The 17,353-nt window shown below is 36.0% G+C and overlaps 1 protein-coding gene across 1 annotated transcript in view; it reads right to left on the bottom strand.

Moving 5' to 3' along the window:
* DNAJC1 (DnaJ heat shock protein family (Hsp40) member C1) overlaps positions 1 to 17,353 on the bottom strand; it is a 114,991-nt gene that overhangs the window by 2,635 nt on the left and 95,003 nt on the right. Inside the window, exon 9 of the mRNA XM_075047756.1 lies at positions 12,608 to 12,727. Within this exon, the coding sequence (XP_074903857.1) occupies positions 12,608 to 12,727 (120 nt within the window). The remainder of the gene's footprint in view (positions 1 to 12,607; positions 12,728 to 17,353) is intronic.

Raw genomic sequence — 17,353 nt, 5'->3', positions numbered from 1 at the left:
CCCTAATTCTCTAGCCTAAAAATACCACAAGGAGAGGGGGGAAAAGGAAACAAATGAGTTATCTTCTATATATTAAGTTTCTCAATACTGAACAAAGGAACAAAATAACCCACATAAGTCCAGATGATGAAGCACGCTAATGGACAGGCATTCAGTCCCAAACTAAAATGTAACAGTTTGACTGCCAAAGATCAAAAAAGACACCTCCTAAGTCCTGATACTTCAGGACTAAAGTTTATTACTGAGAATCCAAAGGATGGAGAGCTGCCTGCTTCAGCCTCTCCATGTATACCGGAATCTGCATCCTGGGAGAAAAGCAACACCAGATTTCGCATTGTCATTTTTACTTAAGTAAGGAAACAAACAGGCTTTTTCCCCACCTAGAATGAGGAGCTTCCCGATTCCAAATTTCTATACCTCACTATAGATAACAAAGATGACAAGCTTCATATAAAGTTAAGATCCTTTTAATCACTTGGCATCTGTGTTATATCAAATGACCTACATTCCAAAATTCAAGTACCACATAAATGCATCTTAAAATGTAGTACTCAAAGAAATATACACACTGATTACTGAAAATGTTTTATGAATACCAGATTCAGTTTTAGTTTTTTGAATATGAGGTCTTTGTGAAGAAGCTAGAAATTGAAATCAAGTAGTCTGAGTCACCCAAATCAAATAAAACTTAAAATGTGAACAGGCAACGCACTGAATCAGAACCAATACTGCCTGGGATGGGGTAACCTGTGTTACCCTTTAGTAGCACTAGAGAACAAACCTGCCAGGAGGTTGTACAGCTATTTGCTGGAAGAAGAAGAAAATATAAAGATTTGGGACTTTTGTTCTATGACAAGATTCATAAGTGAGTACTTCAATAGTTAAAATACTCTGGTACCATCTGCTTGTAGTTTAGTCTGTTTGGTTCCTCCCACACACCTTTCTGCCCATGAAATTGCAGGACTTTGCTTTAAAAATAGGCAAGTGCTGGATCTCCTTAACAAAATGACAGCAAGACTTAACAAGGGAAAGTGACCTCTTTTCCCTACAAACTAAGCCTCATTTCCTGGGATGATTACGTTTAAATGAAAATTCCACAAACAAAAAAATCCCAACTCTAATTAACCAAAACCTTTATCCAGAGGTAGACATTTGGCATAGAAAACTCCAGTTTCTACCATTGCAGTATGATAAATGTTTTACTTGTTCAAAGCGAAATCTCAGAATACTAATATGGACAGATAATTTTAAGTAGCACTAACAGTTCTGTCTGTGATCTATGTGATCCTGATTTTGAAACAACAAGATGGATCCTCCTTGAAACAGGTGATCCACTAATAGAAATTGCCTTCCTTGAAGAGTTTATAGTCTAAAATAATCCAAATTAAAATGTTCGTGTTCCATTTTAATTATTAGCAGAGTGCCTCTATAGGGCCAATGCTTTAAAAATCTGAGTGGAGGGGAATCCATTCTTGACTGCTGAACAGAATCGATCATTAGTGGTGTCCTGCTATGCATCTCTTAAATAGAAATTATGTTATATAAACTGGATATAATAGATTATTTTGAAAAGAGCGAGAACAACTTGTCATGCAAACAAGTAGCTGATCCTTTAGAGCTTACGGCAATGATGCAGTGGATTCACTGCAAATATGACAAGACATTATCTATGTACGTTCATGTATTCCAAAAAACTGTTTCTAAACCATTTTGTTATTAAGTACTTCTTTCCAAGATCTGCAGCCTACTCATAAGGCCAAGAAGGCAGGAAAAAGACAGAAGAAAAGATTCCCTGAACACAATAGAGCAGAATAAATTGCAAGCAAAGACAAAGACAGCTATACCAAGTTGCTACGTCAAAGCCAATGTTCAATTTTCTCCACGTTGAACCTCTGACATTTTCAGAGGTTGGCAATCACATTTTATCTTTCAAACCGAGACAACGCATGCAACAAACTTGACATTGGAAGTGGTGCAAATCAATATGCTTGGATTCAAGTTTTCTTTACAAGACAGATGTTCCTAAATTAGGTTAGTGTAGGTATCCCATAACAGATACAAATTTTGCTGCATCTTACATCTACTTTAACTGGAATCCAAACTAGTCCTCTCCACTAGAACAGTGAAAGATTAGGGTTTATTCCTAGATCCTAATGGCACTTCACATTTCTCGCTACATGCAAAAAGTTCAGAAGTAACAGTCTTGCCACAGGTTAGCTTATTTTAGATAACTTCAGCCATAATAACTTGGTGAACCCAGGTGTAGCATTTGTAGTAAGTTACTCCATTTATCACATCTAATATTTCCAAGACTTTCTCTTTTGAAGGCATTATGATATCTGTCCATACTTTGATGGACTTTCAATTTGAACATTCACCAGGTAAGCTGGAATTAACAACTGTGTGTATGGTTTAGATATTGAAAAATCTACAGTTTCAAACACTGAACAAGCACCTTCAGTTGACATAAGTTTGACAACTCATCAAGCTTCTTACTCACAGCTTTACTATCATCATTCACAGGTTACATGAGAAGATTATTTGTCTTTTTTTTTTTTTTTGGTCAGCTTTCTTCTTCATACAGATGATTTTTCAAGTCCTTTTCCAGGTGCTATGTACAGTTCATGTTTACTCCAGCTCTTTTCACTTAGAGTTCAGGTATCGCTTATTTATACTTAAGATTTATTTGTCCATCAGCTTCAACTGTCATTGCCGTTAAAGATGCTGACACAGGGCAAGAATCATAACATGTCAGTATTAAACTGCTAAGGATTATTAGGAATCCAATCTATGGAACATATGAAACTGTATTTCAATTTGATCTGTTTGAGTTTAATCATTGTTCTTTCCACTCAAATTTGCAGACTCTTCTGTTGCCAGTCCCTCCATACTTTCTGACATCCTTAATATCAATTTAAATTTCCTCTCCAGTGATGAGTAGTGTTATATACTAGCTAGTTCTTAACAGTGATTTAAAAAAAAATAAATCGCTAAGTCATGCAATGTAAGTTAATCCATTGCTTTCTCTACTCAATTTCTTATAATAACTTGCTTATAATAGTACTTTTTCATTAGGTAACAGATAACATACCTGGAAATATGAAGTATGAAGCAGTTGTAGAATTACTTTTCTAGTTATTATTGCTGATTGTTCCTGCATAATGCTTTAAAACTACAGTTTTCATGTATATTAAATTATGAGTTTTAACATGACTGTGAGAAGTTGTGCTAAAAGCCTGCTGGTATTGACAACAGCTTTCACCAGAGTATTAGCCAGCCCTTAAGAAATCCTGGGTCTGGGGACATCTTGAATAGTAAGGATCAAGGCTGTGAAATTGATTTAAAACAGAAGAGGGCAGATCTCATATTCCTGCAACAGGCACACTGCATTATTTTATAGGAATCAACTTTAAACGTTGCTGTTTCTATGCCCAAATAACCTAGGCATCCCTGTAGTCCACCAGGGATAACAGAAGTCGCAAATAAAGTCAGGTAATCACATGCATAGTGAAACAGATTTTCTTAGAGAAAGTTGACAAGAAAAAAAAAAAAGTTGGATACAAGCAATCAAATTGCTGAAGTAGAAATCAAACCATTTTACTATAGGACTTACAGAAAGAAGCCACAGGAACAGTTTGCTTCTGAGAACTCCTTTCTGAATTCAGTTTCAATAGCTCTTCAGCTACAAAAAGATTTTATTGAAAGCAAGTGGGATTAGTGGGATGATTTTATGCAATGAAAGCCAGACAGAGCTGCTTGCCTCCTGTACTGCTGACAATTAGTCCAGATCACAAGACTAGTTGCTACTCAACAAGACGCCTAGCAGTAAAAACATTCCTCATCATGACCATCCAGATGTTAAATCTCTTGTTACTCTGGACACCTGCCACCTCTTTCAGATGGGACAATTGATGCTTCAGAGATATACAGGAGAAAAAAAAAATTATTGAGAGTCAGCTTAAAACAGTCTCAGTAGCACAGGCAAAAGCACATTTTGCTATCACATGAATGAGAGCTACTTTTCATCCTGCAGGGAAGGCAGGTATAAAAAAAAAAGCAGAGAATTGTGACAGACCTAGAGGGAAAACTCTCTAAAGTCAGGTACAGTGATTCTACTGATGCCAAACAGAGAGAAACAGCCCTTTTGCGTAAGATGAAGAGCAATTCCCCATTCCCACAGCAGCAGCCACCAGCCCATCACTTCAGCTGACCCCTCCAGTGCCACAACCAGCCCAACTTTGCCAGGCACACACCGACGGGGCTTTGAAGTCTTCCCATTTTGCTGTCTCCTGGCAATCTTCTGCGGGCAACAATCTACCTTCTTTCTCTGTTGATTAGGATTGCACCAGATACTTACAGAATTAAAATCTCTTGGGTTCTGACAACATTCTGAGGAAATAATGTGGGGTTTGTAGAGGAAAAAAATAACCCATGTCACTTGGCTTCCCAAATGTATATAACCTTCTTGCAAGGAAGGATGATATGTTACTGTGCTACTGAAAACTAGAGGTTCTGACAAAGTTGTTTACTATTCTTAGCATCTCCCTGAGCCGAAGTTCTCTAAAAATTTACTAAAGCTGCCACAATTTCTCAGCATCAACTATCAGAAATTTGCTGTCCCAGTAGCAGTGTTCTGTTCACCCAGCTGTTACCTTCCTGCATCTTCTCCGTCTAGTTATGTCATGCAAAAATGCCAAGATCTGTGGAATTATGGAAAAAACCAATGTGGAGACAGCCTGTGAGTAGTTGAGGCTAATACGCAGCAATGAGGAATTTCTTGAATCTTTGAGGCTAATTTGAGTTATAATCACATTTTTCTCATAAAAGAAAGCCAGACACAGAAGGATTTTAATGCATTCCTGGTTTTGTCAAAGTAGTAGGTTTTTGCAGATCTAACCTGTGCTGCTTCCAGAACAGCACAGAATAAATTGCCAAACTTGAAGTTCTCGCTTTAAAACTAAAATACTACCTGCTGCATCAAGTTGTTCTTCCAATCTAGATCTAAATACCTTTTTCATAGCAGCCACAATTGTATCAAGAACTGTTTGACCCAAGTCAGACAACAATAATGACCCATTATTTTCATGTGACAGACTCAAAATTCATTGCTTTATAAACTGCCTTCCCTTACATACGCTAAAAGGGCTGCTAAAATTGTCCTCCAGTTTTAACAGATTTGTGAAACTTCAAATACTGAGGCATCAAGCTAAATAATTCTCAATTTTTGAAAGTATTTGCAACTTACTAGATCTCTTGAAATGAAATATTTAAAATATGCACCTTTGTTTTGGCACTGCTTGTAACAGTTTGCTTAGTAGATTGTTAACAATTTTCCCAAAAGTCCATAACGTAACTAGTCTTTATCCACTGCATAAATGACATGTTGAACTTAATGCTAACATAGCAAATGAGTATTTTAAGGACATTGTGCTTTTATTCTTGGAAAAACTAAGAAACCTATTATGAATTTAACTGAATTTGCTTAGACCAACCAGTTGCAGCTGGCAACAGTACAGTTTTCTTATGATTACGGACTTTGAAGCCATGTGTGATTCTGAACTTTGCCACTATCTCCCAATGGAGAAGACGTAACTACCTCAAGAGAAATCCCCCAAACAACTGTGAGCTTAATTATGAAGCAGTTTAAGATGTGGCCTGCAAAAATGGCAAACTTGGCCTAAATCACCAGATGTAGAACACTAGGCTCTCTCCAGTTTAAGTGCCCAAATAGTTAACTCAAAGCAGCAGCAGAATTCCTCCTTGTTTCAGGACACAGAAAGAGGAAGAACTCAGCAACTAGAATTGTCATGATGCTGGAGTCTTCATACTATGCTTTTTTTTTTTTTTTCTGTCAGTTAAAGCCCATTTTTGAAAGTGTTTAGTTCAATACTATGGGCACTCATGTAGGAGAGAAGTTTGGCTCAAATGCCCATTGCAACAACTGCCTGGGCATCTTATTTCCTGACTGTTGATGCAAAATGCATTACCTTTCCTGAGAGTCAGAAGATTTGAATTCTGCAATGGAATTCAAACCCAGCTCACCAGGATGTATATGGGATATTACATTAATTCAAGCCACTTGAAAAAGTTGCAGCATCACTGGTTTGACCAACCCACAAGCCATCTATTTGAGTTAAAAGTTGGTGTCCCATTGTTTTCTGTAAAAAAACTTTCTCCTCTAAGTGAAAAGAATGCTCTGGTCATGCTTTATGAGAAGGAAGTCAATCCATTTGCATTTGGGTGTAAGATGCATTGTGCTGCCCAATTCTGCAAAAACAGTAGAGGCAACTGTAGAACCGCACAGAGGAAAACTTTTTACAATGAGGGAATTGTAAACAGCAACCACCTTTTCCTCTCCTCCAAGTATCAACAGAGACATTCTGGTGTGTCTTTAGGATTAGACAGGTGTTTCGAAGATTTCACTCTCAGATTGAGGGATCTACATGACCTACATACGATCTAAATCCCATCTTAGATATTCATAACCTCTTTTGGACCTCAGTCCAAAGCTAGGTCTTTATACTTCAATAAGCATCTGGAAGAACTATTGATTATGTAAATATATGCAAGCTGCTAAGGGTGAATGTTTCAGAATATTCAAAACTGGAGAGCACAGCAATTAACACAGACACAGTGTACAAAATGAAATGTAAAACAGACTTAGGAAAACAATCTCCAGAAGCAAAAAACCTAATAAATTAATGAACTTTTACATATGGATCATTTCTCATATAGATGTTTTCTTGCTGGCAAGGTAAAGAGCTTGCATTTGTCAAAAATAAGAAATCTAGTTTAGAATGGCGTATAAAGTACAATGAGTATGAACTCATCCAGTCAGACTTAAATGCTGAAACTGTTGTTTGGACATACAAGAGACACCGCAAAATAAACACACCCCCAAAACCTTATGCTTTTGGGTTTCATGATAATTCAGAATGTCTGCTCAAATATAGCTACCTGTCTATTGTTTTGCTGTCTACCTTAGTGTTTTTCTATACAGGCAGCAAATTCCAGTCAGTCTGTTTCTGCAACACAAATGCATGAGATTAGTGACTGCAGGAGCAAACAGAACCAGTTTAAATCCTGTAAGACAAGTGAATGATATTACTTCACATGTATGAAATCTGAGAACTCTTTGCTTTTAATTTAAAAAACCTGTACCTAATAATCACATTAAAGTCTGTTTGGCATGCCAGACAGCTTTTACTTCCTCTGTTATTTTTACAATTTGAACGTCCTTTGTAGTTACTGAAATTAATTTATGCCTTTCAGCAAATATTTTTTTTAAACTTTTTATCTATAAAGGTAGGTATTGTCAAGTACAATATAATTCTATAATTTCACATCTAAGTGCTTTTACTAAATTTTTGAATTCAGCAAAAGCTGACAATCATTGTTATAAATCTTCATAAGGCTTAGCATTTGTCAAATCAAACAATATCATTTTTGCAGAAATAGTAGCCTTGAAACTCCATTCCATTCATTATTTATACTATGTTATAGGGTGTTCACAGTGCTTAGGAAATTCAAACATAACTTTTAAATTTTGTTTTAAAAGGTCAATTATTTCCTTAAGTATTGGAGGACAGGAATGAGAACTAACCCTGGAGCAACAAATTCAGCAAGGAAAATGGGTCAAAGAACAGATGTTTAGAGGATGACAGAGAGCAGTGGTACAGGTAACCAGGTCAGCAGGCAGGAATCCTGATTAGAGTTAACTGAACTCCATTTCCCTTTCATAATCAAAATACTTAAAAATCTAATTTATAACACCAGCCAATTGCAATAAAAATTACTTAAAGAGCTGTAGCAGCTCTCAGTTGTGAAAGCAGTAAGTTTTCATTATACTAAGCCAGTTGAAAATCATCTTTACAGGAAAAGATTGCTAAATTCCCAATATGCACATATTAAAATGACAATTAGCAATTTAAATAATTAAACATACTGATAAAATGAGCACAACTTAACCTCATCTATTTTGGGTTGATTATTCATTGGCTGTTAAAGGATGTCTTCCTGAAGAGAGACAAGATAAACATAACCTGTATTTAACATGACAAAAGTTAAAGTCATAAGCGTTCTTACAGTATGTCTGCACCATGGTTGCAAGCTTAACCTAGCTCTAAGCTGAAAAGCATAGGAATATGTTGCAAAGATATTTATGCTGGTATCACATGAGGCAGCTTAAATAGAAACACTAGAGCTGAACGAACTCGGGAGCACTACAGCATGGACAAAGCTGTTTGTTGTTGGATTTCGGCTGGCACTTTCCCAGTGGCCTGCATCACATTGTGTGGAAGTACCTGTTTGGACGGAGAATCTGGTAGACATGCCCATATAATGGGCCTTACAGTAATCCTTATTTGTGCAGCATTTTGGGAAATAACAATTAACAAACTTAAATGTCTACAAACCCCCAATTTGAATAGTAGTAGAAAAGAAAAAAAAAATCTGAAAGAATGCCTTGTTAGGAATTACTGAATTTGAGAACAGTCAAGCTAAGGTATACTATAGTGACTATCTGTCTTTAATTTTACATTTTTTAAGATTAGTTCACACATGCTTCCAATTGTAGGGAAGGTTTTTTTTCCTCCCCTTTTCCTCCTAGACAGCTTACACTTGCTAGTCCAATCATAGACCATAAGAAGAGAAGGACCTAACTTCAGGCAGAATCACTACATTGATGTTGTTTCCTGCAGATGTTTGTGTAACCTGTTCTCAAAGGCCTGCAAATACAGAGCATCCACAGCAGCTTATTCCATTGCTTTATCATCTCCATTGTAATTCTTTGCCCCTCAATGTCCTAACTCTGCAGCCTGTGATAAAATTTGAGGTAATTACTTCTTGCCCTATAAAACTAATACAGTGCACAAGCCCCTTCCTCTTTACAGTTTTCTTTTTATGTAGTTGAATACTTAGATCCTCAGTTCATATTTTATTTCAGTTCAACAAAATTAATTCCTTCACAATCTTTCCTTGCAGGTCACACTTAGAGACCTATTATTCTCTTCATTCTCATCTGGATTCTCATATTGAATCATGTGTTTAAATGCAATACTGAAAACTAGACACAAACTAAGGATGTAGATGCAGGTTTACCATCCTTCTGTTTGTATATTCTCAGTAAGATGCTTGCTTTTTTCACAACAACTCACTGTTTGTTGACTTGTATCTAGCTCATTATCTCCGCTAATCCCCACATTCCTCCTGCTTAAGACCCACCCCTAGCCAGTTGTTTGGCATCTTTTATTTGTGAACCTGATCACCATCTTGCTATGTGTCCTTGCATATATTGTCTTTAACTTCGCCCTATTTTTTCACCTTATTTTTCCAATTTGTCCTGACCTTTTTGAATTCTACTCATCTTCCAATATACTTTCAGTTCCTCTTCACTTTATAAGATTTACATGTGCTCACCAGATTCTGGAGTATCAAAGTCATGTTCTAGCAAAATCAAGGAAGAATTTTCCAAGCTGAACAAATCTCTCTGGAAATGAGTCAGACACACAAACTTTTGGGGCCTTCTTTGTATGTGAAAAAGCAGTATTAAAGCTTCAAGCATTAGACACTTCCCTTTATACTGTTCCAAAACTCATTAATGTAATGGCAGGAGGAAAATTCAGAAATATATAAAAACAACTCCAAACCAAATAAACCCACAAAACTAAGTTAAAACAACACCATGAAGCTGAAAAGTTCATAAAAGCCAAGAACACTCTCAAGTCACTTCATCCTGCATAAAAATTGCCAGTGGAAATGAATATAGCTTGATGTAAGAATTTACTTTTTTAAAAAAGGAAGGAGTTTAAGGCAATTTGAAATGGAATTTCTTTGGGGTAGAGGAAGTGAATTTCACTGATGCTTTTCTGGTATATATGAATGGTTTCAGCTTATTCTTTAAAAAGTATTGAAATATTTTTCTAACCTTTTTTTGCTGAGGAAGAAAGCTTTGAGACAGAAGCAACAATGGAGAGATCATTTTGGACTGGATGACTTTGAACTGTTTTTATTAACACCTATTTAGCTAATCTACTATTAAAAAGGGTTTGAATGCTTAAAATCACATGGAAACAAGCACACTGTTACCATGTCAATCCTTTCTACTATAGTTCTCTAACTGTGAAAGGAAAAGCAAGCCTTACTGCTCTTGATACTTTACAGGAGAAGAAACACGCAGAAAGTGGTCTCAAGTTTTTAAAAGGTATTTCCTGTGTCAGAGAAAATGTCGGAAATTTGCCCTTGAATGTTTTTCTTTTTTAAGACCTAGTGTATTTGCCAGATAATACACACTTCAAACTCCCTCTGGCTTGACTAATGTTAAATTAGCTATAAGCAAGGGATTCCCAAACTCTGCTACACAAGCTTTTTCAAAACAGCACCTCATATACCAAAACTTATCTCCCTGCACCTCTTGCAGTGGAAACAGGGAACAGTTTGGGCAGCAAATGCTGCCTGAACATGAAACACCTCTTTTTCTTGCACAAAGTTTAACAAAACCAGAAGTCTTTCCTGCAGTTTTAGTGTAACATTTCTTATCCAATTATGGTGATGCCCAAGCAAAATAAGAATCCTTGCTGTAAATTTAGATGCTATTCTATGTCACCTTCAACAAATATAAAGGATAAGCTGTACATCTTGTTCAACAGCTGAATAGATATATCTGAAGGAGTTCCCAGTTTCAGCATTGCTGATACTGATTCAATAACAGTTTGAGATCCAGAGAAGTTTCCAGGAAGCTTTTGTTTAAGCATTTCCTCTTAAAACCTAATTGCTGCAACTCCATGCAATGCAATGATAAAAGTAACAGAAACTCTAATGTAGTCTGTGCCAGGAAGGCTGACCCAGCATTATCAGCAGTTGGAAATTTTTAGAGAAGTAAAAACTTGTGTGGAGAACACTTACATTAATCAGAGTTGGAGGTCACTGGAAGTAAAAAGGATTACAGGCAGACCTTTCTCCACAAATAAAAATCCCTGAAAATTCCTTTTTTTTTCATACAAGAAAATGACAGCTCATAGAACATAAGCCTTTCTTTCATTTCTCTTTCCAATTCACTGAAACAAACAGCATGTTGCTCAAGACTTCTCAGCTAATGGAAGAAGCAACTGAGCTTTGTTTTTTCTTTCTAGTACTGGATGTGTGGCCAAATATATTACGCAAAGGATTCTTAATAAAGACCGTTTTTACATCTGCATCAAGGAATAGAGCAGAAAATGGGTGCAAAAGGAATCTTAAGATAGTGTTAGTTTTGTGGAATGGTTCCACATATACCTATCACATGTCTGTATTATCAGTATCAAGCAAATTAATCACTTTTTCCAAAGCACTCTCAAAAGATCTTTCCCATGCATACCGCGTACTACCAAGTCATATGAAATATTTTTGCTGTTAATATCTGCTTAATAAAATGTAGCACCTTCTTAATAAAGTCACTCCAATTCAGTAGTATAAATACTTCAAGGAGTATGATAAACAAGACTAAACAGAACAAACAAAAAAAAGACCTAATTTCATCACTTGCATAGCAGGTTAGTGACTTCTTCCTTACATCTACTTATTTGCAAATAATATGTGTTGTTCTAAAATTATAAGAATGCAAATGGCTTGTTTTCTAGTATATGTAACAGAACTGTATAGATGCATTAAGTCTTTAAAAATAACTTCTAAAAAAATCTTTTTGTGATTATATCAACGGGGAAAAAAACCACTTAAGAAGTATTCAAATTGCCCAGAAGGCTATAATGGGTTATATTTCACACTAACCAGAGACTTTGTTTCCCATTATTTAAGATAATTCCCAAAATATAATAAATAAAGAACATCTAATCTGAAAAAGTACATGAACAGATTTGAACATTATTCTCATTAACCTCTCCAGAGCCTATAAAATAGGGTCAGCTGAAAGGGCTTTCAAATGGTCCTCAGCAGACACTACATCATGTTCTAGTGATCTATTGCTTGAAAAGGAAAAGTCTTTTACAGCCTAGCCCCTAAGGGTTTTAAGATCATAACACTTAAAATCTGTAAGTACAAGCTTTCTTTGATATCTGGTACAATACTATAAAATATGAATTAACAAGGATATTAATCATTTGACACAATATGGTTATTAACTATGCTATAATCCAGAAAAAGGGACTGGACTGGTGTCATATGTATAACTCATTTTAAAGTTTGTAAAGATATTTCAGTTTAATTAATGGAAACCACCTGTCTAAACACCATTAGCTCATCTACATCTTTTAAGGACTGGCTTGAAACAGAAATGTAATCTTTAACCAAGTCACACAAACATTGGCTTGCAGCGAAAGGAGGTTGCTACAAAACCCGAAGCGCATTGTTTTTCTGTTATTGGGTTACAGTAGCTCAGGACTTTAAGCACCAGAATCCCCCGTCCAGCTGATCAGTTACAGCTGTTAATTGTGGAGGGAGAAACTGGCTGACATCTGCTTCTTGCATAGTTAGTTAATGGTTCACTTCCAGGTCCTAAAAGGATTGTAGTCCCTCTCAAAAGACAATGTCGGCCCCCATATACGTTTGCCTTCTACACTGCCTGTCTTGTTCTGGTTTGTCACTCTCTATACAATGCAAATCTGAGTGAACTCACATCTGCCACTGATCGACCCAATTCGTGAGCAATCTTTTCCCATCGACCTGGGGTCCCCCCTGGGAACTTAACCATACTTCTTGTCAGCTGGCTGAGGTCCTCCTCTGTCCATTCAGGTGCCTGTAAAACATTTGTAAAACATTCATTACACTAGGATATTGGACATATTTTTGTGAGGTAATATACTGAAAAGACCTTGAAACAAATTAATCAAATGGTGTAAAAAAAAAAAAAAGAGAGAGAGAGAAATAGTTTCAAGTATCTGGCTACCATCTCCCTGTGCTGATGCTGAAAATGCATGAAAACAACAGACCAACAGTAAGATATAAAAAATCCTTAAAACTCAAAAAATGCATTTTGTATATTGTACACACTAACACATTTAATTTCCATCAACATTTATACTATGTACATAACACTATAAAATGCAGTAAAGGTAAAAGGCAACATTACTTTTATGGAAGATTAAATCACAGCTTTAGATGCAAAATTTTAGCCATTTATTTAATTGCACATGTAAGATTTTTCAGCAAAGACAAAGAAAATATCCTCGTTCTTACATTTTAAAAAAGCCTCTAAATAAAACAGAACAGTCATTTTAGCTTCTTGTCACTGTAATCATCCTATGTTTTAGCATTCTGGTATGATTCAGGAATGAAATCTGTTGATTCTGATACTCCATTAAGACTATTAAACAAACACACACACCCCCCGCCCCTGCCCCAAACACGGTTATGCCACAAAACCAAACCGGATGCTTCTACCACCCAATAACCAAAAGATATAAAAATGTTTTGCTCTAACTACATAAGACAATCTGTTAAAAATAACTGTCTTCATAACGGCCAAATAGAGGTGAACAGAGCAAGGAACATGCAAGTACAGCAGTTTAAGGCATGAAGTCGTGCTTGCCTCCGAAGGCAAGACGCAGAGACCATTTGCAGCATCTTTGGCAGCGACCGCAGAGCCAAACGTTTGTTACCATCAGTAGTTTGCCATTTTATTTATTTTTAAGGAATTCTTTATGACATACCTCTTCTAATCACCATTTCCGATAATGAACAGGCACATATCAAGCAGTTTGCATTACAGAGCCATCAGCACAGAACAACAGTCAGAGGTGAGTGACCCCAGGGACCATCTCCACAACTACAGCAAAGCTTCTCCCTGACACTAATCCTGCCTGTCATTCTCCCACTGTGCTCTAACCACACTGACATCCGCCTGCCGCACCGCAAGCTTAACGGGGCCCTTCCTGACTTTTTACTGTCTCCCCCAATCAATGGTTCAAGCGTGCTCTTTTCACCATGTCCAAATGGCAGCTTCACTCATAATCAAAGTGCATTGCTCCTGTTAAAGGGCTTCCCGAAAGGCTCCACCATTTGCATTCATTTGCAAAGCAAACTACTTTTATTCACTTTGTTCTGCTATCAAGAGTGTTCCCTGAAGCAGATAAATTGGCATAAATACAACCTGCCACTTAAAAGACAGTAAATAATAGCCAATAGTAGCAAGGATTTCATCAATCGTCCTAGTTTGGATCCACGTAGTCCTTTATTCCATGCTGAAAGCCTCAGACGTTCATATTCGGATAGTTTTTAATACAAGTATAAAATGAATTGTCTATGATGACTCAAATGCAAGACACTTAAATCATGTGTGTGTATGTGAGAGATCTCACACATACATTACACGCATTATCATACAATTACACTCTGGCCTACAGAAGAAATGATAAATGCATAGAAAATCTCCACATAACACCTTATTAATTCTATTGTAGTAAACAAGTTAATATACTCCATTTATTTATTTGTTATATTGTACCCCATATATATATATATATTTTGTACTAAAATATTTCTCAGAGATTTTTAGAAGGGAAGATTTGGGGTACTTAATGTTCTACTTACAAAAATTTTCATCACTAATTTAAATAATGAATTCTTCTAAGATTTTTGGTTAAAAGCCTTTTTTCAAAAATTAGTCAAATTTCATACCTCAAAATTAGCCCTAATAAGCAGTTTACTGTAATTTTAAAATTTAATTTGTATTAAAACTTTGTGGGTTTTTTTTTGTTGGTGTTTTGGAGGGGTTTTTTGGTTGTTGGTTTGTTTTTTGTTTGTTTTGTTGTTGTTTTTTTTTAATAGTAAATTCACAGCTATTCTCTCTTACCATACCCAAAGCATATCTAGGCAACTACACACGGAAATCAAGATCATCTTTTTAGTGATGTACACATCGGAAGCTTTCTGATAAATTTTATTTTCAGACTTTTTCGGTAAGCTTTGACTTTCCTAGGTGCTCACAAGTTTACTAATGATTTGTAAATATTACAGAACTCATAAGGTTATCTTCCTAAATAATGGACAAAACTAAATCATTCCGTAGATCTGTAGCTAATTACATAGCTAATTCACAGCGCAAGAATTCATTAGCTACATTAAAATATCAACTTGTTAATCTTATTTCAAGCTGACAATAATTTAAAATAATTTAAATAATTTAAAATGTGATGATCTAAAACATTTATAAATTTGAAAAATCTTTGAAAAAGCTTTTAGAAAATCCACTCTCAACTGCTAAAGCTGTAAAAGAGCTTTTGTGAATTTGCAATTCCTCAGCAACAGTTAATTGTGTCTTTAGATGCAACAGCGCCTACTGTGATCCAACTACTACAAGCAGCTATGAGGGTGGTCATGGTGTGAATGTATTCTCCCCGTTGTAATCTGTAGCCAACTGTAACTGCAAGAGTCAAATAAATGCATAAACATACTGCTTTGTCACCAAAAACTATGTGTGTCCAATATTACTGAAACACTGGGCCAAAATTCATCTCTTCAGTAAAGCAATGGAAGACACCACATGGTGAGGAGACAGCTGTTGTTACTACACAAGCATTCAGATTTTGCATCAAAAAAGCTCCATTCTGGAATTAACTCCCCATACTGAATACAAAATTAAAAGTACAGAGTTATGGTCTACAGTCTTTAAAATGAAAATAAGCTACAAGTGTAGATATAAAAAATTCATAGCATTCCCATAAATAATAATCCTTTAACATGTTTTATTATACATAGCTGGCAATATTGAAGGATTAGTTCACCCAAACCACTATGCACCTTCTACAGAAATGAAATATGAATGTGGTTTATTGTTTAGCATCACTCTTATATGTGCATCTGCACTTGGCAATTCCATACCACCTCTTTCAGCATGACAGAGCTGTACGCTATTAGGATTTTTTTTTAAATATGAGCAACTCTATTTTCAATTACATTAAAAGAAAATTTTTAGACAACAAAGCATTTGTTTTCAAGAAAACAGTCTGACTTGTTTAGACCTGTTAACATTAATAAGTATAAAACTATATACCCTTTTATTGATAAAATTGGGAAGTGGCTATTGTTTGAGAGTTTGTAAAGAAACTTTTAAAGTTATCTATATTGACTTGGCAATATGAGTTAATTGGATTTTTTAGATTAAATTTTAGCTTTAGACCATTTCTTCCTGTCATCAATATACTGTAGATTCAATTAAAATCACTGTTGTATGGAAGTTTGGCTAACATTTTCAATCTAGCTAGGACTTTGTGCTATGCTTCATCAAATTTTGGTGATTCACTGATTTGAGCATGTGTAGTCCATGACCTTGCAACTAAACTGTGAGGCAGCATCTATTTAAAAATAGCTGTGCAAAAATTTGTAGAACAAGGGTCCTAGTAAAATCCCAGAGTTGCACAAATGTAGGTTAAATGTTTCCTCAAGGCGGTGTTTCTATCCAGTAACTGTAGGAACAGAATGTAAAAGTTTTCCTGATTTAATTTCTTTCCCATAATGTCTTATTTTTCTTCTAATATTCTTCTATATTCTTAAAATGTCTTGCTTTACCTATAAGAAGTCTGCAGTCAGTCTTGTTTTATCAAGTCTAATACACATCTGGCATTGTGATCCAGCTGTTGCTGAACACTAAGGATATGCTACAGTTCTGAAGATCTCTTGTGAAGCTCTAAAGATCTGCTAAAGGGTATTAATGATCTGAACTCATATTCAAAGCCACATGGTCACATAACCCTTTGCTCCTTCAAAGCTCTTACTCGAAACCAACTTCCACTAGTACCGTTTTTATTGAGCCAACAAAACCAAAGACAGCTATACTGTTACAGAGCAATGGTCAAGGTAGGCCAGTAAGCTCATCATTTGTGCTCAGGGAGTGCAGCTGCAGAAAACTTTAACAACATACTTTGTGATAACAAGGAAGATTGTGTTTATCATTCGCCGTTTCCAGTCCCACTCTGCTCTGAAAGAACAGGGACCATATGCAGATACCAAGAGTAAGAGGAAGGCAAGCGTATAGGTTACTTATACTTCCCCTAATATTTTCCCAGACTCCAACTATTTTCAGCTCAAGGAATTTCTCTAGGCTGATATATTTTATCTATTTAGTAACTCTGAATGAATCTGCTTTTCAATGTTTTTTCCAGCCTCCCCTGAAACTATGTAAACATTCTGGATTTGCAACATCATCTTCATGAGGAGCTGCACACATCTGCTACCCATTATATAAGGAACCACCTTATTTTGTCTGTTTCGAACCTGGCTCCTGCTAGTTTTGATGACATCTAGCTCTTGGCCTTGAGTGAAGAACCAGCAAATAGTCTATATGCACTGACTTCCACGTCACTTACAACTTTGTTCAAAATCTCTCTCTATAGTATCCCCCTATAAGTTGTCTCTTCCTGGCTAA

Source organism: Buteo buteo, chromosome 2 (assembly GCF_964188355.1).
Source record: "Buteo buteo chromosome 2, bButBut1.hap1.1, whole genome shotgun sequence".
Lineage (NCBI taxonomy): Eukaryota > Metazoa > Chordata > Aves > Accipitriformes > Accipitridae > Buteo > Buteo buteo.
The sequence above is the reverse complement of the archived record's forward strand: the minus strand, read 5'-3'. Positions and strand labels throughout refer to the sequence as shown.